This window comes from Theropithecus gelada, chromosome 8 (assembly GCF_003255815.1).
Source record: "Theropithecus gelada isolate Dixy chromosome 8, Tgel_1.0, whole genome shotgun sequence".
Lineage (NCBI taxonomy): Eukaryota > Metazoa > Chordata > Mammalia > Primates > Cercopithecidae > Theropithecus > Theropithecus gelada.
Genome location: NC_037676.1, coordinates 37,821,934 through 37,849,232, shown reverse-complemented (window position 1 = coordinate 37,849,232; position 27,299 = coordinate 37,821,934). Strand labels below are relative to the sequence as shown.

The 27,299-nt window shown below is 47.0% G+C and overlaps 1 protein-coding gene across 1 annotated transcript in view; it reads right to left on the bottom strand.

Annotated features, from left to right (window-relative positions):
• PLEKHA2 (pleckstrin homology domain containing A2) overlaps positions 1-27,299 on the bottom strand; it is a 71,714-nt gene that overhangs the window by 25,819 nt on the left and 18,596 nt on the right. Inside the window, exons 3-5 of the mRNA XM_025393703.1 lie at positions 11,159-11,215; positions 3,452-3,500; positions 659-756 (exon numbers count right to left, since the gene is read on the bottom strand). Coding sequence (XP_025249488.1) covers positions 659-756; positions 3,452-3,500; positions 11,159-11,215 — 204 coding nt within the window. The remainder of the gene's footprint in view (positions 1-658; positions 757-3,451; positions 3,501-11,158; positions 11,216-27,299) is intronic.

The following is a 27,299-nucleotide window of genomic DNA, read 5'->3' as shown; positions in this document are numbered from 1 at the left end:
TCTGCCTGTCTTATTGATTAAAAGTCTAGTTTTTTCCAAAACATATAGTTTTCCCTCTCCATCCTTCCTACCCTCTTCCTTTCTTTTTCTGTATTTCCAAGGAAAAGGAAAGGAATTCTTCATGAGCCAACTCAAGGAAAAACAGCACACTTGTAGGACAGTCCATGAACTAGCTCTGTGATGCTTTTAAACAGAAGGCTTTTCCAGGACAGGGAGGCGGATGGCTTGGACTAACCCTGCAGGCAGCCTCTGAAAGTAAGAAGAGTATCCCCCCAAGCTGGGAAAAAGTTCTGCCTTCTCTCCCCATATGCTTTTCCCGTTACTTGACTTTTCACAGTCAGCAATCCATTTTCCAATCCTACCACATTCTGAATCAGCATCCCAGAATCACCCAAAACATGACCGACCGGGAGCCCTCCCAGGAAGCCCAAAGGGGATGCTCCATGAACTTCCCCTTGAACTTGATTCAAACTCAAACTCTCAGTTCAACTTGTGCTTGGTAAGCCAAGGAACAAGAAGAGGTGGGAGAGAACTGGGTACAGACCGGGCTCCTGGGAAAGTCCCCACTGCCATCTCGGTTTTCCCCAACCCCAACAAGGCCACAGCCTGGGAAGAGGCACTTTTACTACCCCCAGAAAACAGAAGAAACCAAACTTACGGTGATCTTGCTGGCTTGGTTCAGGGCTTCAACCCAGTCCTTCATATCTTTCTGGTCATTGGCTTGAAGGAAATATCTCTGAGACAGGGCATTGATAACTACAAAAGCCACAGAAAAGAAGGGAAGATGTTCCCGGGTCAGAATACAAGCAACACAACAAGTCTCCACAAAGCTAAGGTGTTTGAGGGAGAAAGATGAGTGAACTCCACAAAGCAGAACAAGAAATCTCCCATGATGCTAAGTCATTTCCTTGGGAATTTAGGAAGCCCCAGGCCACACCTGCTCACTCTCTTTCCCACCTTTAAAAACATCCTATTGGCCACAGGAACAACACCTGACCATGTTAACAGCAGCCTCAGTGCGCTGTTCTGCAGTGATGAGGCTGCTGGTCTGCCGTCAACAAGACACAACTGTGAACCGCATTCTGGCAGTGCTAATACGTTTACTGTCATCATGGTATATACAGAATTTTGGACCCATGCTTGGTCTCCACTGGCACAACTGGTCTGGACTGGGAGTCTTGTCTGTGGTTGGGAAATAGAACAAAGCTTTCCTGTGATCAAATCTGTGACCTTGGCCTCACTTTCAACCTGTTCTTTCCTCTGAGCATTCCATTAGGTCAACAATTTACTTCCAGGTTCATTATTATTACATATATATATTTTTAGATCTGATAACCACAAAACGTGACAGTCATTTCTTTTTTTTTTTAATTTTTATTTTTTTAATTATTATTATACTTTAAGTTCTAGGGTACATGTGCATAATGTGCAGGTTTGTTACATATGTATACTTGTGCCATGTTGGTGTGCTGCACCAATCAACTCGTCAGCACCCATCAACTCGTCATTTACATCAGGTATAACTCCCAATGCAATCCCTCCCCCCTCCCCGTGATAGGCCCCAGTGTGTGATGTTCCCCTTCCTGAGTCTAAGTGATCTCATTGTTCAGTTCCCACCTATGAGTGAGAACATGCGGTGTTTGGTTTTCTGTTCTTGGGATAGTTTGCTAAGAATGATAGTTTCCAGCTGCATCCATGTCCCTACAAAGGACACAAACTCATCCTTTTTTATGGCTGCATAGTATTCCATGGTGTATATGTGCCACATTTTCTTAATCCAGTCGTGACAGTCATTTCTGAGCTTAGCTATGAAATTTGCAAGAAATAGAAGAATGAGCGTACCAAAGAAGTTTGAACTAATCTGAAGTGGGGAGAGAGAATAGCTCAAGGGAATATTTTATTCTCTTAGCATAAGCTTGAACTGTAGGAGGTGAGTCTCATGGGGTAGATGCAGAATTCATCCCTTCATTCATTCATTTGACAAATATTTACTGAGCATCTACTATGCGCTAGGAACCATCTTTAAGTGTTGAGGATACCACAGTGACAAGGCAGAGGAATATCCCTGCCTTTGTAAAACTTACATTCAGGACCACCCGAGATAGGCAATAGAAACTATTTGTTAGCATTTGCTCATAGCACTTAGCACAGTCCTGAGAACATAGTAGGAGCCAAGTAACTATCTGATGATGGATTCATTGAATTCACTGACTGCTTCCTGACTTGAGGCACCCGTGCACAGTGACTCTGCTTCCTACACCATCCCCCAACATGTCACTCTTTGGGTAACTGAGACCCTCAACAGAATTCTCCTTCCTTTATCTTATCCCCTTCCTGGCACTGCCATCTGCCTCTGCTCTGAGTCCTCCATCTTTTCTGAGCACACCATTTCTCAGCTCTAAAATAAGGGTTTGCAGAAACTTCTAGTGGACATTTTGCACCTGCCTTGTGGCATCAAGAAAACTGAAATGCATATGGACAATTATTAAAAGAAATGATGATGGACATTGATACGGTTTGGATCTCTGTCCCCACCCAAATCTGTGTCCCCACCCAAATCTCATGTTCAATTATAATCCTCAATGTTGGAGTTGGGGCCAGGTGGGAGGTGATTGGATCATGATGGGTTGTGGGGACGGTTTCTCACAGTTTAACACCATGCCCTGTGCTGTCGTGTCATAATAGTGAATTCTTGTGAAATTTGGTTATTTAAATGTGCGTAGCACCTCCCCACTCTCTTTCTTGCTTCTCCTCTAGCCCTATAGAGCCTGCAGAACAGTGAGCCAATTAAACTTCTTTTGTTTTTCTTTTTTTGAGGTGGACTAGAGTGCAATGGTGCAAAATTAGCTCACTGCAACCTCCACCTCCCAGGTTCAAGAGATTCTCTTGCCTTAGTCTCCCGAGTAGCTGGAATTACAGGCACCCATCACCATGCCCAGCTAATTTTTTTGTATTTTTAGTAGAGATGGGTTTCACCATGTTGGCCAGGCTGGTCTCACTCTTGATCTCAGGTGATCTGCCCGCCTCGGCCTCCCAACATACTGGGATAATAGGTGTGAGCCACCAGGCCTGGCCAAACCTCTTCTCTTTTTAAATTACCCAGTCTCAGGTATTTCTTTATAGCAGTTCAAGAACAGACTAATACAGATATGCTAATTATACATTATGTACCCCATGAATATGTACAATTATTATCAATTAAAAAAAAACTAAAACAAAAAAAAAAAGAAAACAGAAATGTTATTAGTCCCTGGACTTCTGTCCTTATGTTAACAACCTTTGCAGCAAGACCAGGGAAAACAGTATCACTTGACGCCCAGGACCGTCACTGTGATTTAAGTCACTCATACGCACAGGGTATAGTCACATGTGATCACAGGACTGTCTCCAAGCAAAAGAGGAAGTTGCCATATCAATATTAAACGAGTCCCTCCCCTGGCTCAGTACTTACCAAAGCAAAATGGAGTTTTTGGTTTCTGCTTTGGGGTAGCTATGCTCACCTAAATGAAATAAGAAATAAACGAAACATGAATATGTTTCTTACAATGTTGAAACTTTCTTATTGTGAAATTTCTCATACATGTAGAGTACATTAAACATGTCTACATTTTTTTAAAATAATAATTAAATGAAAACCCTGTACTCATCACCCAGATTAAGAAACAGGCATTATCAGTCCTATTTCTTAGAAGCCCTGTGTGCCCCTCCCTGATAGAATCCCCACGCATCAGAGATAACCATTATCTTGAGGTCTGTTCATCTTTACAAACAGACTTTTGTTTATTATTTATTTATTTATTTAGAGATAGGCTCTCACTCTGTCACCCAGGCTGGAGTACAGCGGTGCAATCATAGCTCACTGCAGCCTCCAACTCCTGGGCTCAAGTGATCCTCCAGCCTCCACCTCCTGGCTAATTTTTTTTTAAATGCCCCTATGCCTCACTAATTTTTTTAAAAAAGAAAAATATTTGCAGAAACAGGGTCTTGCTATGTTGCCCAGGCTGGTCTCAAACTCCTGGGCTCAAGCAATCGTCCCGCCTCAGCCTCCCAAAGTGTTAAGATTACAGGCATGAGCCACTGCGCCCAGCTCCAAAAAGACTTTTAAAAGACACTAAGTCCTGACGGAAACCTATCCTGGCCTCATTCACACTAGCAAGATTCCCCTCCTCCCCTCCTCTTTCATCCGCCAACCCTCTCCCTAAATCATTCTCCAAGCTAAAGGCAATATTGCCACAAATGCATGGATTCCAATCAGAACGCTCAGAGAGATGAAGCAGCAGGCTGCACGCTGCACTCAGACACACGGAACAATTGCCTTTGCATCTGCCCTGATGGCCTAACCATGAAAATAAGCACCTTCCAGGTGCCCAGAGAGGGGCTGATGGAATCGGAGAACATGCCTATACATCTCAGGGAAGGGCATGAAATAGAGGAGGTATTTCTACACCTCCTGTTGCTGCACTTCATCTTGCTCTGGCAATCCTACCCCTGGCATGTACACTACTGAGTATCTGCATATGTGAACTCACATCATTCAGGCTCAAACAAAAGAAAAAAGAAAAGCAACTCACATTCCACCACATGCCCACAAAGATTAGGGACAATCCTTGATGGAGGCTGAGACTCCCTGGAGGCAGCCTCCACCACTGGGCCTCTAAAGAGACAGTCACCTTCCCATGGGTCCTAGGCCGGGGACTATTCACATGATGTCACAGTCCTCCCCTGGATACCATTCTCTCCATCCCTTTCCAGCCAAGGGTATTCTTCGATGTGTCCTCAGCTAGGGGCTCCAGGAGTGGTTCCCGCTTTATTTTATTTGTTTGTGGGTGTTTTTGGGTTTTCTTTCTTTGAGATAGGAGGCTGGAAGATCACTTGAGCCCAGAATGAGACCCTATCTCATTCTGTCACCCAGGCTGGAGTACAGTGGCGCAATCACAGCTCACTGCAGCCTCGACTGCTTAGGCTCAAGTGATCCTTCCACCTCACCCTCCTGAGAAGCTAGACTACAGGTGTGTGCTACCACACCCAGCTAATTTTTCTATTTTTTTTAGAGATGGGGTCTCGCTATGTTGTCAAGGCTGGTCTCAACCTCCTGGCCTCAAGTGATCCTCCTGCCTCAGCCTCACAGAGTTCTGGGATTATAGGCATGAACCACCACAACCAGCTGGCTTCTACTGTAATGGGCAGCGTCATCAGAAGCCAGGTGCTAAAGAAAAAGTCCTGAATTGAAATGAAAGTCTCTTCCTGGCTGACAGCAGTTAGGGTCTAACAATGACTGACTCACCAGTCTGTCTAGGTTCTTACTCTTGGCTCTGTGTTCTTGCTATACACCTGCCCAGATTCCTTAACCAAAATTAATATTGCCCCAAATAAATGGGAACTGAGGTAGCATTTTATAAAAGATCAAAAGAAGGTCAGGCAGTCAGAGACAGAGAGTCTCAAATGACAGGTGTTGAAGCTGAATGACCTCCACTTCCTGTTCTATCAAATAAAGGATCATAATGCCATGTTTTCATAGGGTTAACATAAGGGTTAAATATGATAGTGCAGGTAAGACAGCTATTCCTCCACAAAGAATCTGCTCAACTCAGGAGGGATTATTTATAGCTTTTGATACCTCATTTCCTTTAAAGCCTCACTCCACACATCAACACAGGCGGTGTCCCGCCTGGAACTACGGGCAAAACGCTGAGGGCCCATGAGTTTCTCTGGGCTTGCAAAACTGTATGAAACCTGAAAACCTGGCCTCCTACACACAAAGTGAAGATGCTATATCTAGTGTTAATTAATGCCTACATAACATTATATCAACCTCCCTGACAATTATTTAAATGCATACAAGATATTACTCAAGTAAACGTCATTAATTTTTCAATGAAACATTAAAAAATTTTTCATTTGAAAATAATTGGTACTGGGCCGGGCACAGTGGCTCACACCTGTAATCCCAGTACTTTGGGAGGTCACAGCGGGTGGATCACTTGAGGTAAGGAGTTCGAGACCAGCCTGATCAACATGGTGAAACCCTGTCTCTACTAAAAATACAAAATTAGCTGGGTGTGGTGGCACATGCCTGTAATATCCCAGCTACTTGGGAGGCTGAGGCAGGAGAATCGCTTGAACCTGGGAGGCGGAGGTTGCAGTGAGCTGAGATGCCACCACTGCACTCCAGCCTGGATGACAGAGTGAGACTCTGTCTGAAAAAAAAAAAAAAAAAAAAAAAAAGGATACTTTAGATTTTCTTAGCTCACAAGAATCCTTTTGTGTGTGTGCAAGATGACTGCCCAGAAATTAGAGCCGGTTACAAACCGGATGAGTTACTCAGAGCCAAATCATTCCAAAAGTAAAATGATTAAAATCCTTTCAAATATTTTATATACATATTATGGCCAATTATATTTAATAAGGGATGTGCATTTCGAGATGTGAGGTGGAAGCCATAGAGCCTAAGAAAGACCTAAAAAAATGAAAATTTGAGCAAAGGTAAACCCACTTATCCCAAGTTCGGACACAGAGTATCCAAACTCCTCTGTGTGTCAACTCACAGGTAAGAGGACGCTGGTGGCTCCTTAACACAATAGCCCAGGCTCCTAGGCATTTTGCTTCCTGGATTTCTGACCCCCAGCCCCCCATTCAATCTGGACCATGGCGTAGGCTTCTGTCCCGCTTACACCTGAGTATTGATCTGTCAGTAATTCATTTTCTTGCTTTGGCCCTCGGCATCCACATTCCCGCAGTCCTCTGGTCCGTAACTCCTAGTTGTTCTGCCCCTGATCTCAGAATAATCCTGACCACAACAGAACTGTGTTTGGCCATCCCAGCCCTCAGAACCCACCTATCTCATGTCTCCCCTTCTACTTCCAGCTTTATTTATTTATTTATTTATTTATTTATTTATTTGAGAGAGAGTCTTGCTCTGTCGCCCAGGCACTGGAGTGCAATGGTGCGATCTCGGCTCACTACAATCTCTGCCCCTCCGGCTTCAAGCGATGCCTCAGCCTCCCAAGTAGCTGGGACTACAGGCACCCACCGCCACACCTGGCTAATTATTTGTATTTTTAGTAGAGATAGGGTTTCGCCATGTTGGCCAAGCTAGTCTGGAACTCCTGACCTTAGGTGATCCACCCACCTCGGTCTCCCAAAGTGCTGGGATTATAGGCATGAGCCACCACGCCTGGCTTTTTTTTTTTTTTTTTTAAAGAGATGGGGTCTCACTCTGTCTCCAGGCTGGAGTGCAGAGGTGCAATCATGGCTTATTCAGCCTCAAACTCCTGGGCTCCAGCGATCCTCCCAACTCAGCCTCCCAAGTAGCTGGGACTATAGGCACTCGCCACCATGCTCAGCTAATTTTTATTTTTTAATTTTTTTTTTGTAGAGACTGGGTCTCGCTATGTTGCCGAAACTGGTCTTGAACTCCTGGCCTCCCAGAGTGCTGGGATTACAGGCATGAGCCACTGTGCCCAGTCTACTTCCAGCTTTAGAAGGACATTGAAAAGCTGGGTACTCCAAGACCCTTTCTGGCTTATTAGGAGAATTGCCTTTTCTCTGAAAAACTCTTATTTGTCACTGACTAGAGAGAGCACCACAGGCGGACAGTTTTCACTGCTTGGATAACAAATGCTCATTTTGACTACAACTGATTCGCCAGCCTGTGCTGTGAGAATGCTGCCCATGGGTTTATTATGGGAACTGGAGCCTTCAAAGAGACAGTCTGGCTTCGTGTTTGTTTGTTTTCCTCTGTTTATCCAGTTTTGGTTAGGAGGCATGTGAGAGTGCACGCGTGAGTGCATGCGTGTACAACCATCACTGGCCTCATGTCTAATGGCTTACCAACACATTGCTGAACTAACAGCATCGGTTCTAGTTCTGCCCTGATTGGCTCATTGCAAGGGTAAGACCCTCAATGTCTCTGATCAGCTTCACAATAGGTGAAGCCAGAGTAAAAACACTATTCCCCTTTGCCACAGAGTGGCAAAAGAGGACAATGAAATGATTTCTACCTGTTGTTGAGTCCCACGGAAAGAAAGGTCAAGGTGGGGCCGGGCACAGTGGCTCCCACCTATAATCCCAGCACTTTGGGAGGCCGAGGTAGGCGGATCACCTGAGGTCAGGAGTTTGAGACCAGCCTGGTCAACATGGTGAAACCCCATCTCTACTAAAAATACAAAAATTAGCCAGGCATGGTGGCACCAACCTGTAATCCCAGCTACTCGGGAAGCTGAGGCAGGACAATCGCTTGAACCCAGGAGGCAGAGGTTGCAGTGAGGCAAGACTGCACCATTGCACTCCAGCCTGGGCGAGAGAGTGAGACTTTGTCTCAAATTAAAAAAAAAAAAAAAAAAAGGCAAGGAGGAAATCTAACTTATCATGGAGACGTGGTGGCTTCGCCTCCTTTCATGAAGAGGTGTGGCTGCAGGCGGGTGAGGTCACCCGACCATCTGACTCCAGTGAGGCCACCAAGGTGCAGCCATCCACATAGTCGAGGTGGCCACAGCAGAGGCTCTGCACAGCAGTGGTTGCCTGGTGGGTCCTGTGAACACCCCAGCAGCGAGCAGAGGTCAGGGATGTGAGCAGGGAGTGGGCACAGGTCCCCCATAGAGTGACGCAGACAGGGCTCAACAGACTCTCAGGAACTTGTGCTTATCAGATCAAACACAGACCACAGGAGCTGCAAGCTCGTCAGCGGCCAGGCACGGCTAGGGCCAGCCCCACCCTGTCTGCCCATGGCCGGAAGAGGAGCTGGGGCCCCTCTGGCAGAAGCAGTGGCAGCAAAACAAGGTCTCCTACTCTGCTGCAGCCTCTGCCCTGGTATCTGGGGATGACCTTGCCCCACGAGGTGGCATCAGGAGCAGGGGAGTAGCAGCCACCTACATGGGATAGGGGTCTCTGGACCAGCTTCAGGAGGTCAATGGGCTCCCTGAAATTATAGGCAAAAGCAGGGTGTGTCCGTACACTTATGCATTTACCTGGAGAAGGCATCCATGAATTTCATCAGCCTTGAAAAAGGATCCATGATCCCCCACAAGTTCTTTCTGAGAGGTGGCTGAAAGCAAGGCCCTGACAACCGGGACACAGCTGGGGGTGGGACAGTGGGGTTGGCTGTGCAGCTGGTGAGGTAGAGGCAGGGGTCAAAGGGCAGCTTTAATTATTTTCTAGTTTGCTAAGAACTGTTTCTGTTGCCATCGATGCTCTGGATGACATCCAATCATCACTTTCATCTCTGTCTCTCCAAAGGACCAGGGCCAGACGCCCTTCCTCATCTTCCCAACACCAGCCCTCAGCAGACAGCAGAGAAGCACACACCCTGAACAGACAGCCCACACGCTGCCCTCTGCCCAGGCCACCTGACACGGTGGCAAGTGCTTTCCTCCAGGATGGAATACCTAAGGGTTAACAAGTAATGACTGGAATGCAGAGCTGGAGAGCCCAGCGCCTCCATGGCTAAATGTCACCCTGGGAAAACCCCCTGCTTTCTGGCAGGGAGTCAGGCAGGAGTTAAAGGCTCTGGGCTCTGTGTAACCCGACCCAGTGGCAGCTGTGGGTTTTGCAAAATGCCCACCCAGCCCTGCCTTTCTCGGGAAGGGACTAAACAGGCAGCCTCCAAGGCTGAGAACTCTAAAACCCTCATCTGAGCTGCATTTATAAATCATGATTCAGCAGGAGACTGAATTCATTCTTCCTCAACCAAAAAAAAAAAAAAAAAAAAAAAAGTCTTCCCAAACCCTCTCACACAGGAGAGGGTTTCAGTTTTCCTTTATTACTGCGAGGTTCTCTGCTCCTCTGCTCTCAATTCTCCATCTTTGACCCTCCTGAAGAAATGACCTCAGGAGCTCTCAGCAAGATAAGGACAAGCCAGGGAGGGCGGGCAGGCCTGGGCCTCTGGCTGCTCTGGCCTGGGGAGACAGCCACATTTCTCACCACAAGGCATGCACAAATTGCGGGCAGCTGTGCTAGCAAGGCTGGACTTGAAAAGGCCCTTCCCCCTTCCCTGAGGTCATTCTCTCCCTCTTTAATCCGCCCTGACACTGCCCTGCATCTTGTGCCTTTGTACCGAGCTGTGTCTGCCTGACTCTGCCTGCACACCACAGGCACAGGGGCTGGCTGCCCCTCCAGCCAAGGGTGTCCTCTCCTCCAGAGTCCCCCAGTCCCCTTCAGGTTCATCTCCTGACCCGCCAGGGTGCAAGGCTCCCAAAGCTTGTTACAAGATGGAGCTAGTAGACCCTTGGCTCAGGGGCCCCCGGGCCCCAAGCCCCTGAGGATGAAAGGGGATGCGCAGGGCAGAAAAGGCTCCCAAGAGGCCTGCAGTGAGGGTGTGTGGGGAGCACAGGACTTCCGAAACCTCAGTGCTGGCGGGGTGCCACCTGGCTCTCCTCACTGTACAAAGAGTTCCTCTTTCTGGGGAGGCTCTAAATCTCCCGGCCTTTTTATCACCGCTGCATCACAGGTCAGCAGTGGTGCCTGCTCCGGGGAGGGGCCGCTAATAGAAGCTGAATTCAACAGTTACATGTGGGCACCGTTAACCAGTCCCCACCCCAGCTCTCAGCACAAGAGACGGCCTGCTCCAGCTCCTTCTGTACAAACTGGACTGGGGGTGGCCCGGCAGCCACCTGCCCCAACCCCCAGCAGTTATCTGGCCACTGAATGTCTTCCTGGCAATGTGAGTAGCTTCTCAGGGCCTTCTTAGCCTTCCCTCCACCGTAATCCTGTCCAGGTGAATAGTAAAATTCCAGTGAAGCCCCAACACTTTCTGTTTGACTGTACTCTTTGAGAGAATCCTTCACAGTTGCTGGATTTTTGGTGATTGTTTTCGTGTTCTCTTTCGTCCCAATTACAAAAAAGGTCATGGGTCATGTCCCACCCCTACCCCAGCTCCTCCACCACATAACACCTCCTGTGCAGGAGCTGGGAGCATTATGGATTGATGTGTTCAAGGAGTAAGAGGCTGTAGGTCCACCCTCCAACAACTTGCTAACTACCTACCTCTACAGCCACCCATCAGCAGCTAAGCTTCCACAGGCAGTGTGTGGGGTCAGAGGAGCATTTCAACACCATGCAACGTCCCAAAATACTAATGCCCAAAGGACTGGACACTTCCCCTTGCTTAGAAACCAGATCCACTTACAGAGTATGAATTCCCAGAGTTCCAGGTCAACATTACCTTCGAGATGTAGGTCAGCTGCAAAGCTCCAACAGCTCCTGCCCCCATTGCCAGATTCTGAAAGACACATAATTTTCATTTTAAGAAGGCTGTGGAAACAGCACCAACAGACAGAAGACCAAGATTCTAGCTCTGTTTATGCCACTTCCCTGGCAACACTGAGCAAGGTACTCAACCATTCTTTAACTTACATTCCTCACCTGTGAAACGGTGATGATAATTCCTGGATAATGATTCAGGATTCCTGATGGAAACCTGTGACATTAACATTACCCTCAAGCCTTATCTATTATAAAGAAATACTCTAGTACAGTGGTCAGAGTATGTGCTCAGGTTGGGCAGAGTGGCTCATGCCTATAATCCCAGCACTTTGGAAGGCCAAGGTGGGAAGATCACTTGAGGCCAGGAGTTTGAGACCAGCCTAGATAACATATCAAGACCCCATCTCTACAAAAATTTTAAAAATTAGCTGGGTGTGGTGGCTCACACTTGTAGTCCCAGCTCCATGGAAGGCTGAGTTGGGAGGACTGCTGGAGCCCAGGAGATGGAGGCTGCAGTAAGCCATGTTCATGCCACTGCACAACACAGCAAGACCCTATCTCTAAAAAAAAAAAAGAAAAAAAAAGCATAAGCTCCACTGTGAACAAGTTCCTTAACCACCAAGCCTCAGCTTTTCCTTCTGTGAAACAGGGATAATAGCACCTACCTCATAAGAAAGCTGTAAAAATGAGTTAATACATTTAAGAAGGCCAGGCACAGTGGCTCACGTCTGTAATCCCAGCACTTTGGGAGGCTGAGGTGGGAGTATCACCTCAAGTCAGGAGTTTGAGAGCAGCCTGGACAGCATGGCAAAACCCCATTTCTGCTAAACATATAAAGTTGGGCTTGGTGGCTCGCACTTGTAGTCCCACCTACTGGAGAAGCTGAGGCAGGAGAATTGCTTGAACCTAGGAGGTGGAGGTTGCAGTGAGCCAAGATCTCACCACTGCACTCCAGCCTGGATGAAAGAGTGAGACTCCATCCCCCCAAAATAAAAAAAATAAATAAATACATTTAAGAGCACTTGGAATTGTCCCTGTATGTAGAAGGCTCTCAGCAAGTGTGAGCTGTTATAGTTTTTGCGTGTGCCCTGAGATCTCACTGACTCTGTCCTGTTTTATGCCAGTTCAACTTTTTTTATAATACATAGGATACAAACTCACACAATATAGAAATAAAAAATACATATATCTGTTCAGCCCACCTGATAGGGCTGTTATAAGTAGCAAAGGAAAGGTGTCTGTACAGTATAAAACATGAAATGAATGCACTATCACGACAGCAGGAGACTCACGGGCACCAGGTCTGACAATGTGCTCTACCTGGCACACCATCTTTGGCTTTCTATTGTCCCCATTGGCAGGGATGAAGCAGCGAAAACCCAGGGCAGTCCCATGCCAGAGTCACGGTCAAGGTCAGAAATCACAGCTGTGGGGCTTCGAATGCAGACCATTCCCCTATGAATCTGAGACTCCGTGCATAGCTCCTGCTGACCTCTTAAATTGTTGCCAAGAAAAACCTCTGAAGTCTCCATTATCTGGGGTCCTCTCAAAGCAATAAAAGAAGGTGAATCTTGGATAAAGGGAATTTAGTAAATTTACCTAAGAATTATCAGTTAAATGACCTATCTGGAGACAGCCTTAAGAAGTGTCTCAGGTGGACCAGGCGTGGTGGCTCACACCTGTAATCTCAGCACTTTGGGAGGCTGGGGCAGGAGGACTGCTTGAGACCAGGAGTTTGAGACCACCCTGGCCAACATAGTGAAACCCTGTCTCTATAAAAACATTACATATTTTTTTTTCTTCTTCTTTTCTGTAAATGTCTCCTCAGGTGGTAGGTAAGAGTCCTTCTAACCCCAGCTATCTAAATTAACGTATGTCGTTTGAAGCAAATTCAAGCAAGAAAATGGACGGGGATAATACTACAAAAAAAGTATTCTCGGAACCCGAGAATCTTAGAGTGGGGGACCTAGAAAAGACTAAAAGACTCTGCACTCCATGTTCTTCCCTTTGCCAATGAGGCAGTAAGCTAAGAGCTGCCTCTCACAGCCAGATTGCCATGTCAACTGTGGACAGTCTGATTTACACTTCTATATTTTTTTCAACAACATAGCGACTGCTTTTCGTTTTGTTTTTTTTCAGGAAACCTCTATTGGGTAGGGAGAGATAGGCCTTGTAGCCCTTAAATCAGAGTCCACATAGGAGCCCCAGCTCCCAAAAGGCAGTGAGAACCGCTCTGGGCAAAGACGCCACACCGCCCAAGGTCAGACTTACGGAGGGAGACCAACGGGCTCCAGGGACACAGGAACTGCGGGACTCTGCTGGGGACTAAGGGTCCACACCCTGACCCCATTTTGCAGTTTACGAAAGTGGCTTGTGAGTGAGGGGATTTGTCCAAGGTCACCTAATTGGTGGCAAAGCCTAAACCAAAGCTGACTTTCAATGCAGTGCCCTGGAAGTGGCATGGGGTAATTTTAAAAGCTTGAGCTGTTGGAATTCTAACTGTGATATTAATGCTCTGTAACCATGGGCAAGTCTCTTTACCCATACAACGGAGATGCTAAACCCTGTTTCATAGGGTGGTGGGGAGAATTCCATGGAAAGACACGAGAGGGCCCACCCCTTCCTATTGGAGTCCTGATCCCCCTCCCACAGCACTAATTACAAGATGCAAATGCCAAGTCTCAGGGCCGCTGTTGCACAACACACTCTCCTCACCCCAAACCACAGCCCAGCGGCCTCAGGAGTCCTAGCCTGAATTATGAGTGATGAAGTGGGATTTGGGGAACCATTCAGACGCTAACCCACACGGAACGACAACTATGAGCTGATCAGGTTTCAACTACTTCATCTCCTCTGCCCCTCGGGGGCTGCTCCACCCGTCTGTCCCGGCCTCCCTGGCAGCTCTCCCTATTCAGAGAGAAAGAAGCCGCAGCTGCTCTCCAGGCCCAGGGACCCCAGGGGGAAGGGCAGGGGTCCTCACCCCTTCACCCACACCCCACCCACAGTCTGCTCCTGGGCTCAACTGTACGTCCTCTACACCAGGAGAAGCCAGGAAAATCTGACGCATGTCTGATGCTGCCTCCCTCCCACCTTCCTCCCCATCCAGGGGAAATGGGAGACGTGGGAGAAAACAGCCCCAGGATCCTTGAGGCTTGATCCAAAGTGACACTCAGTATCCACTCCAGTGACTGGACATAGATGAACGGTGACAGCTGACTGCCAGGGCGACACATCAGCAGCCCCAGGAAGGTGCTTTCTGATCAAGGAAGACAGAGTGGGGATGCCTGAGCTGAGGGCCTGGGCAGCCAGGTGTCAGGGCAGGGAGGCCAAGAAACAGCACCTAGGGAGGGGCAGGGGATCAGAGCTGGGGAGAGGAGTCCACTGAAGCTGTCCCCCATCTTCCCTGGCCATAGTTCAGACTCCTCTAGGAAAAGGATAAACTCAAGACTTGCCTCCCCGAAGCCTGAACTGACTCCAGCCTGCCCTGACCTCCCCTCTCTCTGGATTTAGGCACACAAATCCTTCTCCAACTTTGGTGCACACCAGAATTTCCTGGAGAGCTTGTTTTCAACACCCCAAGAATGGCCAGGTGCAATGGCGCACACCTGTAATCCCAACACTTGGGGAGGCTGAGGTGGGAGGATCACTTGAGGCTAAGGGTTCAAGACCAGCCTGGGCAACATAGCAAGACTCTGTCTCTACAAAAAGTAAAATAAAGAAATTAGCCGGCTGCGGTGAGCTATGATCGTGTCACTGCACTCCAGCCTGAGTAACACAGCAAGGCCCTGACTCTATTTATTAAAAAGAAAACAGAGATTTAAAAAAAAAAAAAGAAAAAAACCCATGCTCAAGCTTCCCCCACAGAACACTGAATGAGAATTAAATGGAATGTGGTCAGAATATGGACATTTTTAAAATGCTCCCACGTGATCCCTAAACAGGCCCAAGTTTAAGAACAGCCGGTCAACAGGACAAAATCTAGCTGTGGACTCTGTATTTGGAGTATGCTTTTCTGAGAGTTTAGGTCTCTTCCTACTGGACGGAAGCACACGAAGGTCATGAGTAGAATCTTACTGCTTTACAGAGGGAACTCCTTAATTTTTAAATGAAAACATACTTGCACGGTGGTGAAGTTCCCAACCAGTCCATACAAGCCCACCGAGTTCATCAGGTATTGGAAGACCAATGCAGCTCTGCCCACCACTGGCAAATAGCGTTTCCTTGTGACATCTCCCAGGTTCCAACTTGGGGGTCACTTCAGTTTGCAGTTCCCACGACCTAGGCAAGGCCTCTGTGGGACAGGAATCAGGATCAGGTAGAAGAGGCAGGAAAGGATTGAACCCCAATGAAAAGGGGGTCAAAAATGTAGGGGCAGAGTTGAAGAATAGGTCATAGGGAGAGAGACAGGAAGCATCGAGATGAAGGCATCTGAGCAGATACAAAGTGCAGCCAGTGGGTGGGGGGAATGAAGTTCTGGAGGGCTGCTTATGTGAATCACCTCGGGAGATATCTTTATTTATTTATTTTGAGATGACTCCATTGCCCAGGTTGGATATGCAATGGCATGATCTCGGCTCACTGCAACCTCCACCTCCCAGGTTCAAGCAACTCTTGTGCCTCAGTCTCCCAAGTAGCTGGGATTACAGCCATGCACCAAACACGCCCGGCTAATTTATGTATTTTTAGTAGAGATGGGGTTTCACCATATTGGCCAGGCTGATCTCGAACTCCTGACATCAGGTGATCCACTCGCCTTGGCCTCCCAAAGTACTGGGATTACAGGCATGAGTCACCATGTCTCCTGGCTACCTTGGGAGATTTCTAAACAAACTAAGACCCATGCTTCATCCTCAGGGTTTGAACTGGTCTGGGATAGGGCACAGGCACCTGCCTGTTTCCAGAGCTCCCAAGGGATTCCATGTGCCTCCAGGTTGGAGGTCATGGCTGCAGGCACCAGCTGGCCCTGCTAACTCTGGCCCAGAGACACAGCAGCTGGTAAGAGAAAAGGCCACGCCAGCCAGTAGCCCACAGAGTTACCGTGGCTGCTGCACCAGCAGCCAACAGAGAGGAGGGAGTAAAGGTAGGAGAGAGAGAGGAAGAGGGAATGGAGATTCCCATGCTGTGCCGTGCCGTGTCTGGCTGGCAGTGATCCCACATGAGGATGTCTACAAGTCAGGAGTGGTCTGTACACTTGTTGGACTTCTAAATTTTGAGAAACCACATAGGGCACAGGGCAGGTTCCTGTTAAAAGACAGGTGGTTTTAGGCTGGGCGCGGTGGCTCACGCCTGTAATCCCAGCACTTTTTGGGAGGCTGAGGCAGGGGGATCACCCGGAGTCAGGAATTCGAGACCAGCCTGGCCAACATGGTGAAACCCCATCTCTACTAAAAGTATAAAAAATTAGCCGGGGCCGGGCGCGGTGGCTCAAGCCTGTAATCCCAGCACTTTGGGAGGCCGAGACGGGCGGATCACGAGGTCAGGAGTTCGAGACCATCCTGGCTAACACGGTGAAACCCCGTCTCTACTAAAAAATACAAAAAACTAGCCGGGCAAGGTGGTGGGCGCCTGTAGTCCCAGCTACTCGGGAGGCTGAGGCAGGAGAATGGCGTAAACCCGGGAGGCGGAGCTTGTAGTGAGTTGAGATCCGGCCACTGCACTCCAGCCTGGGCGACACAGCGAGACTCCGTCTCAAAAAAAAAAAAAAAAAAAAAAAAAAAATTAGCCGGGCATAGTGGCATGTGCTTGTAATCCCAGCTACTTGGGAGGCTGAGGCACGAAAACTGATTGAGCCCAGGAGGCGAAGGTTGCAATGAGCCGAGATCATGCCACTGCACTCCAGCCCGGCCGGCAGAGCCAGACTCCATCTCAAAAATAAATAAATAAATAAATAAATAAATGTGGTTTTATGAAGACAATGCCAGTACCTTCCTTTTTGCTCAAGAGTTCTTCTGCCACTAAGGTCCTTGAAGGAGCCAGCTCCCTAGGAGGGGAAAATATATGGCTTATTCTTCTCCGTCACCAAGGAAGCAGCTGAGGTGTCCATACAGGGATGTGGCACACCTCCCACGTTAATCCTTTTTCTAGCAACAGCAGTATTTCTTGTTGAAGGAGAAATTTTTACCCATGTGACTCCTACTCCCTTCCCCCTCTTCCAGTGAGAGTCACAAAGAACACAGAAATGACCAGAAGACCCAACTATTGATCCATAAACTCACAGCATGTCAGCATTCAAAGGTTCTGTGCATACCTCTTCATTCACCACACATGAGTCCTCTAAGGCTCAACTGGGGGAAGTGACTTTCTTAGGGAGCCAAATGAAGACAGAGCTCAAACTCCTAACATCAATCTGGTGCTTTGGCAAAGAAACAGCCTGAGAAAGAAAGAAGGAAACTGACATATATTTAGAAATTATGATGTGCCAGGCATGCTGCTAGGCATCTTCACATGTGGTCGCCTAATCCTAACAATCCCATTTCACAGATGAAGAAACTAAAGATGGGGCTGGTGAAGGAACCTGCCCTAGGTCACACAGGCAGCAAACAGGGGAGCCAGTATTCAAGCACAACCCTTTCTGATTCCCAAATCCCATGCACTTTCCTTTAGGCCCTGCCATCTCCCATGAGACATTATCTAAGAGCTGATTATCAACGAAAGGTAAATACAAGAGCAGGACCAGCAGGGTTATACCAAAAGAGGCCCAGTGTCATTGCCCAAGCTGGGCAGGGCAGAAACTTGTCCAACTGGCTCTTGGGTGCCAAACTCCAATAGACCAGGGATTCAGAGCAGGAAGGGGGAAGGAAGGAGAGATGCTGATGCCATCTGACCTTCTCTTACAGGCCCCTGGAGCGTCCAGCAGACAGTAAAAAGCAGCTAGCAGGAGAAGGAGGGAGGGGACGTCCCTGGTAATCCCAGAGCTAGGGCATGAGCTGACATGGCTGTTTGTGAGCTAAAATCATAGCTCAGCCACCAAAAGCCACGGCCATCTAGACTCACAGAAAAGAATGTGCCTACAGAGGGGGTATAGCTTGGGGTAGACATCTGAATGTAGGAGAACAGTGTGACAGGATTGGGAAGGAGGAGCATAGCTGTCGCTGCCCCACATTCCAAAGCCCTCACCCTGACATGAGCAACCAAAGCAGGGGAGCCAAGCGAATCCCAGGCATCAGGTGACCTGGGCCGTGGCTCTGCCTGCTGCTCTGATGCCAAACACCTCTCCTCCTCTCTGTCCTGTAGGTCCACTGGCTGATGCTAACACAGGGACACACAACATGCTGATAGCCACTCTCTCCATTCTCCAGTTCAAACTGTGTATTTAATCTTTCCCTTCAGAAGAAGTCGATTCTGTATCATCCTCTGCTGCGTGGGCTTAATGTTTTCATTCTATTACTTGGATGTCGATTTCTTGTTGACAGACACCGGTATCAGCTTTAGACAGGATAAGTTTCATTGTGTGTTAAGTCTCTTAGCCACACCCCCCATTCCCTTTATTTCCGTCTTCCAACTCTGGTGACAGAGACTTAAAGACCAGGTCAGGCCGGACGCGGTGATTCATGCCTGCAATCTCAACACTTTGGGAGGCCAAGGCGGGTGGATCACTGGAGGTCAGGAGTTTGAGACCAACCTGGCCAACACGGTGAAACCCTGTATCTACTAAAAATACAAAAATTAGCCGGGTGTGGTGGTGCACACCTGTAATCCCAGTTACCCAGGAGGCTGAGGTAAGAGGATCGCTTGAACTCGGGAGGCGGAAGTTGCAGTGAGCCAAGATCGCACCATTGCACTCCTGCCTGGGTGACAGAGTGAGAGAGACTCCATCTCAAAAAGGAAAAAAAAAAAAAAAAAAGACCAGGTCAGAGGCCTGGACTTCAGATAATCTCCTGGGTGCATCTGGGTCTCAACTCTGGCCACTCTGACTGCTGGCCACTTAAATGGTTCTAAAGCCGTAAACTCAATAAGCCAACTCCATCGGCCCTTTCTTCAATCCAGCCTCAAACTCAATGTCATTTCCCCACCACCTTCTATCGGTTTCCCTCTCCCCTCCCCAATCTCTGTCAGTAATCCCACCTCCTCTCCCCAGTCAACCAGATACTAAACTTTCAAACATTCTTCCCTCATGTGGCCTCTAAACCTGCCCCCACCCAACTCCATGCCCACCACCTCAGGCGTATCAGGAAGCTCCGTGACAAATCCCCAGCTGTCATCTCCAGCTCCAGCTCTCCCCACCTCGCCATCCATCCCGATGTCCTGGCCAGAACAAACTTTCTTAACAGATAACATCTGTAGCACTTTAAAGCTCATCAAAGCATTTTCACATACATTATTTACTCTTCATAACAACAATGTCACAGGTGGAGATCACTGATATCATTACCATATATTGTGGATGATGACAGGAGGCTCAAAAAATGGATGTTTCCTTAATGAATATATTCATCATGTTGCCCTGTGCTCAATTGATATAACTAATAAAACTGGTCTCTGAAGCAAAATCTAATATGAACCCCTCTCCCAAACATGCAATAACCTCCTTTGCCTTAGAGACACGATTTAGATAATAAATTAATAAAATGACTTTTTTTTCAGACAGGGTCTTGCTCTGTAATTCAGGCTGGAGTACCCCGTCCTGATCACAGCCTCTAACTCCTGAGCTCAAGTGATCCTCCCACCTCAGCCTCCCAAGTACCTGGGACTACAGGCATACACCACCACGATTGATATTTTATTTTATTTTATTTTATTTATTTTATTTTATTTTAGAGATGGGGTCTTCCTACATTGCCCAGGCTGGTCTCAAATTCCTGGCCTCAAGTGATCCTCCCACCTCAGCCTCCCAAAGGGCTGGGATTACAGACATGAGCCACCATGTCTGGCCATACCATTCTTTGGTACATAACTAGATCTATAAATATAGAAAGAGATGTACATAATAAATATATTGAACAAATGTTGAAGGTTAAAATGTAAAGCAAAATCTGACAACAACATACCAAAGAGAAGTTTTGAGAAAACTGAGAATAGTCATTACTATGGTTTTGCAATAGTTATTTAACCTCTGCTAAGTTTCATAGCTTCTATCTGTTTAGCTGCTTGGACTTTACTACTGAGTAGTGCTAACTCTTAACACAGTTCTTTCAATGTGCTGCTTAGTTTTTGTTGGTTTGTTTGTTTGCTTTTTGAGATGGAGTCTCGCTCTTGTTACCCAGGCTGGAGTGCAGTGGCATGATCTCAGCTCACTGTAACCTCTGCCTCCCCGGTTCAAGCGATTCTCCTGCCTCAGTCTCCTGAGTAGCTTGCTACCATGCCCTGCTAATTTTTGTACTTTTAGTAGAGACAGGGTTTTGCCATGTTGACCAGGCTGGTCTCGAACTCCTGACCTCAGGTGATCCGCCTGCCTTGGCCTCCCAGAGTGCTGGGATTATAGGTGTGAGCCACCGCGCCCGGCTTATTTTTAATTTTTTTAAATTTAGACAAAGTACATCCTGTTATAAAGACACGAAGTATTTAAAAAATACAATGGCTACAGAAAACACATAAAGCAAAATTGCACTTTTTTATTTTACATTAAGCTCTCAAAAAGCCCACATATAATTTTAATTCTAAACATGTTTTGACCAGGCCCAGTCAAATCCAGCAGTGAGCTATGATTGCACCACCACACTCCAGTCTCGGAGACGGAGTAAGAACCCTGTCTCTTTAAGAAAAAAAAAAAAAAAGGACTCTTTAATAATAATTTTACCCTTAGCAAAATTTGCATTTGGTAAAAGTACAGCTTTGTCACTTATAATCTTCTTTTGAGGTTTTTTTTTAACCAAAGGATTCTGCGTTCTTACTCTAACACACTATGGACAAAAGCACATCAGCAATTCTACTGACTTCTGGAAATCACATGTCTATGTGGGTAGTTAAGATACCAGTTACACAAAATCCATGAATTTAAGACACTTTGCCCAAACAATTGCTGAAGATCTGAAAGTTATCATGATCTTAAGAGATAGTCTCATGGGCAGAGATTATCTCCAGACAGACACAAGAAACTGTCAAGACTGGCTGCCCCCCTGCCGAGAGGACAGAAGTGGGAGGGAGAAATTTGTCAGTAACTCTGCATTCCTACAGTTCAAATTTTGCACCACGTGCATCTATTCCCCAATTTTTAAAGAACGTTATTTCCTGGTTCCTGGCATTCTGACAGGTTGAAGCATACAATGCAAAAATTATTCCTGGCTTTTGGCCAAAATTTGCTTAGGAAAGTTTCACATATATTTTTTAAAAACGCCAATTTTCATGTAGCCTTTAAGACAACAGTATTGTCCATTACACATTATGTGTTATTATAAACTCCTCCCATACCTTTGTATGCTTTCTACTAAAATGCACCAAATATCCATCTTGTTACCAACACTGCTAACACTCTTCACCTCATCAATGGAAAGGACTGCTTTCAGTTTATTTTAAAAAATTAAATAAAAGCAAAGGGCTTTCATCGGCATCCCAGGGTTACCAAGAGCAATACAGTCTTTTTGGTTATTTGACGATCCATGAGTCGTATTGTGGCCTTTGGAAAGTAAAAGCATCTACGTATTTTTTGGAAAAAGCAGAAAAAACACATTTGACAGAGTAAATTTGACAAGACCAGCAATCTAGGGCAATATTGTTTTTCGCGCTTCTGTTTACTCTTTGTTCAGGGCCATATAATTTAGTCTTGCAATTACTTAGCCAAATGGACATTAGAAAGCGGGGGGACTATAAGCAATACTCTGCAACTAAAACATGGTTACTCTGCAGATTGTTGTACTAGAGTAGGGCGGCCCTAAGGAATTTCATCTCCTCTGTCATGACGGGAACCAATGTGAAATTCAAATACAAGTGCTAGTGTCATAATATTGTAGTAATATTTTAAGGAAAATCAAGCCAGCATTTGTTTCTGTTCAAGAATTATCTGATTGCATGCAAGATGAAGAAGTTCTAGAGTGGGGAGACTGGCTGTATAACATCATGCCTACAGTCAACAATATGGTATCATGCATTTAAACTTTTGTTAAAAGGGTAGATCTCATGCTGAATGTCCTCACTATAATTTAAAAAAATGTTTGCTTGATATGTCAACATATTGATTTTTAAATGCATTAGCCAAATTAGTGTCCATAATCAATAATACTGAGACTTTCCATTTAGATGGGTCCTTTTTAGCTAATGGGTTTTTGTTCTATATCAGTTTAGAGTCACCACTGCCTGTATGAGAAGCCTTGATTCGTTACTTAATCACACTGATTCTAAATTCTGCCAGACATTCAAGGATGCACCTGGCCCATGCTGTGTTTTGATCCCCAACACGCCCCTACCGTATGCCCATCTAGCAGACATTGCCGCTGGCCTCCCAAATTCCCTCCATCTCTTTTTGCCATTTGGCTGTGCCTTCCATGGCCTGCATCCACAGCTCTGCTTCAGAGAACTACCTCTGGGCTGCTGGAAGCCGTTCTGCCCACATGTGCAGAGCTGGAGCCAGTTACTGCCCGGTGCAGGCACATGAAAGCCCAGCTCCCTGAGACAAAACTGAGGAATGACTCACCCCAGCGCTCCTGCAGGCCCACAGTGAAACCATCCCTTGCTCAGACTTCCACCCGAGTTCACACCCTCCACCTGAGCTGGCCTCCTCCCTTCCCTGTACTCCTTCCCCAGCTCTCTTCATAGTCCCCGCGGGAACATTTCCTCAATAAAGAACTTCCTGACAGATCTTGTCTCAGCGCCTGACTCCTAGTCTCAGGGTCTTCTTCTGGGGACGCTGATTGATGACCTTAAATGCCCCTCCAACCAAGCGAGCTCACCTCTGCCCCACAATGACTGCTGTTTCCCCAACTTAGAACACCCTCCTTCTCTTCATCTCTGTTTGGGGCAGAGTGGGTATAACAACCAAAGGACATCTTGGAAATGAAAACCGGGCCGGGCATAGTGGCTCACACCTGTAACCCAGCACTTTGGATGCCAAGGTGGGTGGATCGCCTGACGTCAGGAGTTTGAGACCAGCCTAGCCAACGTAGTGACACCCCATCTCTAATAAAATACAAAAACTAGCTGGGCATGGTGGCGCAGGCCCTGTAAACCCAGCTACTCGGGAGGCTGAGGCATGAGAATTTCTTGTAGCTGGGAGGCGGAGGTTGCAGTGAGCTGAGATCATGCCACTGCACTGGATCCTCAGCAACAGAGTGAGACTCTGTCTTTAAAAAATAAATAAAAAAAAATTTTAAAAAGTAAGTGAAAACCCACAAAATACTCTGCAAACATGAATAATGTATAGCAAAAATGAACCTCACACACTCTTCAACATCTGGATCTAGTGACACCTTCTCTACAAAGGGAGCCCCCAGCTCTCCCCACCCCAATTGTCTATTTCCCTGAAGACAATATAAACTCTATGAAGGCAAAGACTGTCCTGTTCACTGATGTAGCCACAGTATTTAGATCAGCATCTGGCACATTGAATAAATTTAGTAAATATGTGTTAATAATGCTGTTGAACTCCAGGATCTCCTTCTATTCTCAGGAAATGAAGGGATAAAAGGCACATTAAGGATCCCCTAGAGGCTGGGCACGGTAGCTCATGCCTGTAATCCCAGCACTTTGGGAGGCCAAGGTGGTGGGATCATTCAAGGTCAGGAGTTCGAGACCAGCCTGACCAACATGGTGAAACCCCATCTCTACTAAAAATATAAAAATTAGCCAGGTGTGGTGGTGAAAGGACCACCTAGAGTGCCCATACTCCACAGGATAAATGACTTGCCTAGGATGTAAATCAACTTAGTGGCAGAGCCACGATTGCAACCTTGATCTCTTATCTTCCCAGCCTGAGAACTTTCCATATGACATGCCACCTCTTTCCCTTATGGGTGGCAGCAAAGGAAAATGGCAACCCCCTCTCCTTCAACCTAAATATTGGCATCCGGGCATTGGCACTGGCACTTAATGATATGCTACCCTGTTACATGATATGCCAGGATTATTAGCACCACAGTTTTGTGTGTGTTGTTTTCCTCTCCCCAACTAACCCTGAAGCTTCCTGGTGGCAAAAGCCTCATTGAATTCATTTTCCACATCATCTACAGGACCTTGCACAGGGCTGAGCACAGAGGTCAGTGGAAGGAGGGAGGCAGACAAAGGGGAGGTTGCACGCTCGAGTCGATGGATCTGGCTCCAATGCTGCATTTACCACCTGCACAACCATGAGCAGAGTGACAACGGACCCTAGGCCCCAGGATTATGGAGAGGTTCGATGGGGTAACACATGTAAAAGCACTTCACACCACGGCTCGTACATGGCAACCACTTAGTAAGTATAAGCTGCAGTGAGTAATAACAGCAGTAGCAACAGCAGTAGCAGCAGCAGTAACAGATTCAGGTTCAGTGAATACCACCTACCAGGTGGCTTCAACACACAAAGACAGGAGACCTGGGTCCGAAAATCTTCTGCTTATTACTACCTATTAAATAATTAAGAAAACATAGCAGGGATCTCCTTTTCCCTATCAAATAAAGATGTTCAACGACCACACACAGTTGTCAATGCCTCTCTTCATAGCAATGGACCAAAATCCCCAGGATGTCCCTCTCTGCAGAGCTTCCATTCCATTTTGGCCCTGTCCCCAACCCCAGGAAAGCAATGTTGGGCACTCCACATTCCCCAAGGACCTGACTTCTGGCCACTTCCTTCTCTGGCCCTCTTTAGTTTGTTCATTCATTCATTTAATGAATACATATTCATCAAATCCTGGACACTATGATCAAAAACTAAGCCACACGAGTACCCTACCTTCTAGGACTTCCCAGCCCCGAGAGTCCTCAGGTTTCTCTTTCTTAACCAGTAACTACCTTTGCAGGCTCTCCATCCTCCCAGTCACCCTTGTGCTTATCTCATTATCAGCAATAATGGCAGGGGTACTACAGTTAGACTGTCAGGGTTAGAGTCCCAGCTGTGCTACTTTTTTATTATGTAACCACAGGTAAATTCTTCCCCTGTCAGCCTCAACCACCTCATCTTCAGAATGAGGGCAATAATAACTACCAATTAAACTTGTTGTCAGAATGAAATAAAAACCCAATGAAATGTGCTTGGCACACAGTAATAAATGCTCACTAATACCATTTATAACTTATCTGAAACATCCACGCTTAAACGTGGAGTGGCTGTTTGGCCGTTCACACAACAAACAACTAACCCAACCACGGAAGAAGTAAAATGTCCTGAATTATTTCTGTATCACAGCAAGACTCCTTTTTCAAGAATATGTCAAGCCAGGTGAGCTCTACTGCTTCCTGGGAAAACATAAAGAATCCTCGGCAGTGGGCCACTAGTGAGTTCTACCTGGTCATTCAAACTCAAAGACGGTTCTGCCACAAAACACCCTCAGAGCTCAACTGGCAGGAAAGAGTAAGAGCCTGCCCTGGGCCGGGGGAACCTGCTGCAGAGGCTGACCCCAGACAGCCTAGAAAGCAGCCTGAGGCACAGCGTCTAGGCTTAGCACAGGTTCTGGGCCCCAGTAACAAATCAGAGTGAGGGGAATCCTGACAACTGCCAATTTTCAAGTTCCAAGATGGTGCCACTGTGGTCCTGGGTGATCTGCCACTGACAGCACAACTCTCAGTCTGTGATCCAGGGTATGAAGAAAGATCCAACTCTTCAGGGAGCAGCTGGCAACAGCCAGATAGGATTCCCCAAGCAAGTCAATTTGGGTAAAGCACAGCCCTAGTGGGGAAGCATGGCGTGAAGCAGGTAAATCAAAACAAAAATCCATTCGAATGACTTGCGCTAACACAGCAGGTGAGTGGGAGGAAGTACACAAAGGAGAATGCAGAGAGAATGTGAAGACCCGTAAGTCACTCAGGGTTCATCTCTGGTGTGCCCAAAGCCAAGTCTACTGGCAACAAAGACTTAACTCCGGCCAAAGCAGGAGCATCGCTTGAAACCAAGAGTTCAGGCCAGGCGTGGTGGCTCATGCCTGTAATCCCAGCACTCTGGGAGGAAGAGGCAGGTGGATCACCTGAGGTCAGGAGTTTGAGACCAGCCTGACCAATATGATGAAACCCCATCTCTACTAAAAATACAAAAATTAGTTGGGCGTAGCAGCGAGCGCCTGCAATCCCAGCTACTCAAGAGGCTGAGACAGGAGAATCACTTGAACTCGGGAGGCAGAGGTTGCAGTGAGCTGAGATCGTACCATTGCACTCCAGCGTGGGCAACAAGAGCAAAACTCCATTTCAAAAAAAAAAAAAATACAAAAATTGGCCAGGCATGGTGGCACGTGCCTGTGATTCCAGCTACTCAGGAGGAACCCAGAGATGGAGGTTGCAGTGAGCCCAGATCGCACCACTGCACTCTAGACTGAGTGACAAAAGTGAAACTCTGTCTCAAAAGAAAAGAAAAAAAAAAAAGAAACCAGGAGTTCGAGACCAGCCTGGTCAATAAAGTGAGACCCTCCATCTGTACAAAAAATAAAAATAATTAGCCCAGTGTGGTGGCGCACATCTGCAGCCCCAGCTACTTGGGAGGCTGAGGTGGGAGGATCACTTGAGCCCAGGAGTTTGAGCTATGATTGCATCACTGCACTCCAGCCTGGGCAACAGAGTAAGATCTCAAATTGAAAAAAAAAAACAAAAAAAGCTAGGCATAGTGGCTCACGCCTGTAATCTCAGCACTTTGGGAGGTCAAAGCAGGCAGATCACTTGAGGTCAGGCGTTCAAGACCAGCCTGGCCAACACAGTAAAACCTTGTCTCTACTAAAAATAACAAAATGGCTCACTTTGGAAGGCTGAGGAAGGCAGATCACGAGGTCAGGAGATGGAGACCATCCTGGCTAACACAGTGAAACCCCATCTCTACTAAAAAAGTACAAAAAATTAGCCGGGCATGGTGGCGGGCGCCTGTAGTCCCAGCTACTTGGGAGGCTGAGGCAGAAGAATGGTGTGAACTCGGGAGGCGGAGCTTGCAGTGAGCCGAGATAGCACCACTGCACTCCAGCCTGGGCAACAAAGCGAGACTCTGTCTCAAAAAAATAAATAAATAAATAAATAAGTACCAAAAATTAGTCGGGCATGGTGGTACGTGCCAGTAA